A 3891-nucleotide genomic window follows, 5' to 3' on the forward strand; every position below is an offset into this window, starting at 1 on the left:
AAGTCCTCCTGACATGCAGTGTGTCAAAATTGTACTCCTTATCCATCTTCTGACTTCTCACTCACGCTCCCTCCTGGTTTCTGTTCACAAATTTCACCGCAGCAAAGACAGCTCTGTCTCCGGATTCCACACCTCAGCACAGGCATGTACCATTCCTCAAGCTGAACCATCCTTCTGCCTTTCAGCACCTTCATCTGAGTTTCCTTCCTTTTCTCTTTCAAACTTCCCAGTTTGCACCAACTGGGTGCATTTTATTCCCATCTGGTCCCAACCTTTCCTTCTTTAATAGAGATCTAGTATTCACAGCCATCTCTAGTCAGATGTGCAGTCTTTCAATATGCACAGAACAAGCATTTTGTGTGGTTCCTCTGGTTTGTGTTTGGCTGGCTCACAAAGTTGGTGTGGCCAGATTCATGTCTGCACCACCATCAGTGCTCTGCTGTGGCCACAGCTCAGAGAGGTTTGCTCTCTTCACTCTTCTCCAGCCCATGAGGGCCTCCCATCTCCCCCCAATTCAAACTTCAGCTCTCCACTTTCCCTCACTACATCTGTCCTCAGGATATCTCCGTACCCTCACAGCACTTAACACACCACTCAACAAACAGCACATGTTTGCATCTCATCAAACATGACACTGTGTCCATATTTATGTTTCTATATATTTATGTATTTGTTTCCCCTGCCAGATTCCTTGAGTCTGGTTAGCTTCCACCTAGGCACAAGGCTTGGGATCTGGAGATGAGGGGATGGTGAGAGGCTCTGAATCCCGAACCTGACACAGTAGGTGTCCACCACTAGGTGGTGGTGGGAATCAAGCATTCCTTAGGCTCTCTGTGCTTCAGCTTCCTTATCTTTTCAACAGCGATGTCCAGTCGGCTTTGCTTGCAAAAACATAGATTACAGCCCTGGGCTATCAATAGAGGAACCCCTGTAATAGGAGTGTGATCTCTGTTAATTCATTTCTGTGGACCTCATTACTCCTATATATAAAAAGAGGAGGTTAAACTAACTTTAAGTGTAGTCCCCAGGGTTCCTGGGATCCTTTTCAGTGATAAAAGTGTCCAAACTATTTGCATAACAGTATTCAGAGCTATTTCACTTTTCACTCTCATTCTCTTGTCAGTGTACACTAGAGTTTTCCAGAAACTACAGTATATGTAATGTCACTCCTCTAATGACTCTAAGGGGTTTATTACTGTTATTTTTAAATGAGTACATTTTCAATTTTTTGCTTAATTTCTTAAAAAGGAAACATCGATCTATCTATATCTCATTTATCTCCTACATAAACGAACGGTCTTTAAGGTCCTAATAATTTATAAGTGTAAAGGAGTCCTGAGACCAAATAGTTTGAGAAGCACTGAACCGGATTTCTAGATCTTCAAGGGCATTTATTTACTCACAACAAATAATTGCACCTCCTAGGCCAGGCATTTTTTTAGATACCAAGGATAAGGTGGTGATATCAACATGGTCCCTGCTCTGATAGTTTTACATTTTGGGAGGAAAGAGACAAATGAATAAATTAACGAGATAATTTTTGAGAGTGGCAAGTTTAATAAAATAAAGGCATAAAGCAGGACACGTGTGCACACTCTGTACGCCTGCTCAGACGTGAGTAACACTCTACTCTTCAGCGGCCACATTTCAGCCCAGTGGCCCCAAAGCCCCAAGCCCTGCCGGCTGCCCCAGTGCGGGGACTCCGGGTCTCAGTCCCCGCCCCGCCGGCGCTGGCGTAGGGTGACGTCACTTGACCGCGCCAGCCAATCGCGGGCGCTCCGGGTCTAGGCACGGCTGTGGCACGCGGCCTGCGGGCGGCGCTGTGGCCCGTCGGGCGGCCCCACACAGCCGCCATAGCCACCCGCCTCCCCTGACCCAACGTCTCCGCCGCTGGCCCCGCGCCGCCGCCATGGCCGACGTGGAAGACGGCGAGGAGCCCTGCACCCTGGCCTCTCACTCCGGGAGCGCAGGCTCTAAGTCGGGGGGCGACAAAATGTTCTCTCTCAAGAAGTGGAACGCGGTGGCCATGTGGAGCTGGGACGTGGAGTGCGATACGTGCGCCATCTGCAGGGTCCAGGTGATGGGTAAGCGTTGCACGCGAGGCCGGGGACCGACCTGCGGCCTCCGCGGGGCTGGCTCCTGGGGCGTGAGGGACGGGCGGGCGCGCCCGAAACCTCGGAGGGCCCCTGCCTGGGGGAGTGGGCGGGGGTCGCCCTGCCTGGGTGTGGGGCGACGTGGGGCCACGCCGGTGCTACGGTAGTCTGAGGGCTGCGGCCGCCGCCTGGGCCGGGGGTAGTTCAGCTGGCGCCTAGCGCTTCGTAGCTGGTGTTCTAGGAATAGAAACGGGCAATAAACGGAGGAAATAAGATAATTTCTGATATTGATGGGTGTGACCAAGAGAATAAAACTGGGTGATTTGATAGAAGTTGGGGGGAGCCACTTCGGGTTTTGTAGCCAGCCCACTCTAAAAGCATACCGTAGAGGGGTCAGGGTAAAGGCCGTCATTCAGCAGTGCACTTTAATGGTTTTGGCCAAAACGCCACAGTGATGCGCGGGAGTCATCTTCCACAAAAAATGACACCCTCAGGTCTGTGCGAGAGGGATGGGAATAGAAGGGTTCACCGCCGTTGCATTTCCGTATGAGCTACTGCTGCTGTTCGGCTGGCTTTTAAATCTGGATTGATCTGAGACGGGTCAAATGGCACTAGCTTGGCTTGAAGGGTATACAGTGTGGTTCAAGAATATTTAAGTTTCATGGGAATTGAATAACGTAAGCCCTGTATTCAGAAACAACACTTCATCTCCATTTTGCCCCCCTCCCCATCATAGGAGGACATTTCTGGAGAAGATACTGCCTTGCTCTGAGTCATGTGTTTGTGGTGAACCCTCTTACAAATATGTCTTCTTTTTATAATCTTTTGAATTAAAACATAGGACCGAGTGAAACATTTCAGAACAGTTTATTTTCGTTATGTTTTATATGGTTTTGTTTTAAGATCTCAGACCACTTTGAAAAACAGGTGTTATGTAAATGCAAATTATGTTTTTTAATAGGACATTTTAAATTGTATTGAGAGCATCTTAAATTGAGTTGTTCCTTGAAGGAAATTGAAGAAAACTGAGCTTTCTGTAGTTTGAAAACTTTGTGACTTGTCCTGAAAAATGAGAGAACTGGAAAACATAAAAATAATTGCTTCTGGCCGGACACGGAGGCTCACGCCTGTAATCCTAGCACTCTGGGAGGCCGAGCCCGGTGGATCGCTCAAGGTCAGGAGTTCGAGACCAGCCTGAGCAAGAGCGAGACCCTGTCTCTACTAAAAATAGAAAGAAATTATTTGGACAACTAAAAATCTATATAGAAAAAATTAGCCGGGCATGGTGGCTCATGTCTGTAGTCCCAGCTACTCGGGAGGCTGAGGCAGTGGGATTGCTCGAGCCCAGGAGTTTGAGGTTGCTGTGAGCTAGGCTGACGCCACGGCACTCTGCTCTGGCAACAGAGTGAGACTCTGTCTCAAAAAAAAAAAAAAAAGAAAACGTAGATCTGCAGTTACCTCACTGTTCAATTATTGAGTGGTAAATGACAGAATTATTTTGTAGTTCTGGTCAGTTGATGTTGTAATTTAACTATGTTTTAGGTGTGATGTTGAGGAGGAAAAGTTTGCCAGTGTAGCATTGGATCAAAAGTTTATTTTATCACACAATGTTTTAATAAATGGTTTATTCTCTTTACCTTATTTGAATTGTCATTATTATAATTTTTATGGTCAACCTTAAACTTAACGTTCTTAAATGAATTTGTCAAGTAAATGCTTTCATTTAATTTGAAAAAATCCATATACTCTTTCATTTGGCAATAATAAAATTGAAGGTTTATTATGTGGAAACACAGAA

At 46.7% G+C, this 3891-nt stretch overlaps 1 protein-coding gene across 2 annotated transcripts in view; it reads left to right on the top strand.

The window, feature by feature from the left end:
* Positions 1–1778: 1778 nt before the first annotated feature.
* RNF7 (ring finger protein 7) overlaps positions 1779–3891 on the top strand; it is an 8176-nt gene continuing 6063 nt past the window's right edge. Inside the window, exon 1 of one of the 2 annotated variants that reach the window (XM_012647418.1) lies at positions 1779–2084. In XM_012647418.1, coding sequence (XP_012502872.1) covers positions 1910–2084 — 175 coding nt within the window. In that variant the 5' untranslated portion in view covers positions 1779–1909. The remainder of the gene's footprint in view (positions 2085–3891) is intronic. The other variant, XM_012647419.1, reaches the window with a different exon arrangement.

This window comes from Propithecus coquereli, unplaced genomic scaffold, assembly GCF_000956105.1.
Source record: "Propithecus coquereli isolate 6110/MARCELLA unplaced genomic scaffold, Pcoq_1.0 Scaffold268, whole genome shotgun sequence".
Classification (NCBI taxonomy): domain Eukaryota; kingdom Metazoa; phylum Chordata; class Mammalia; order Primates; family Indriidae; genus Propithecus; species Propithecus coquereli.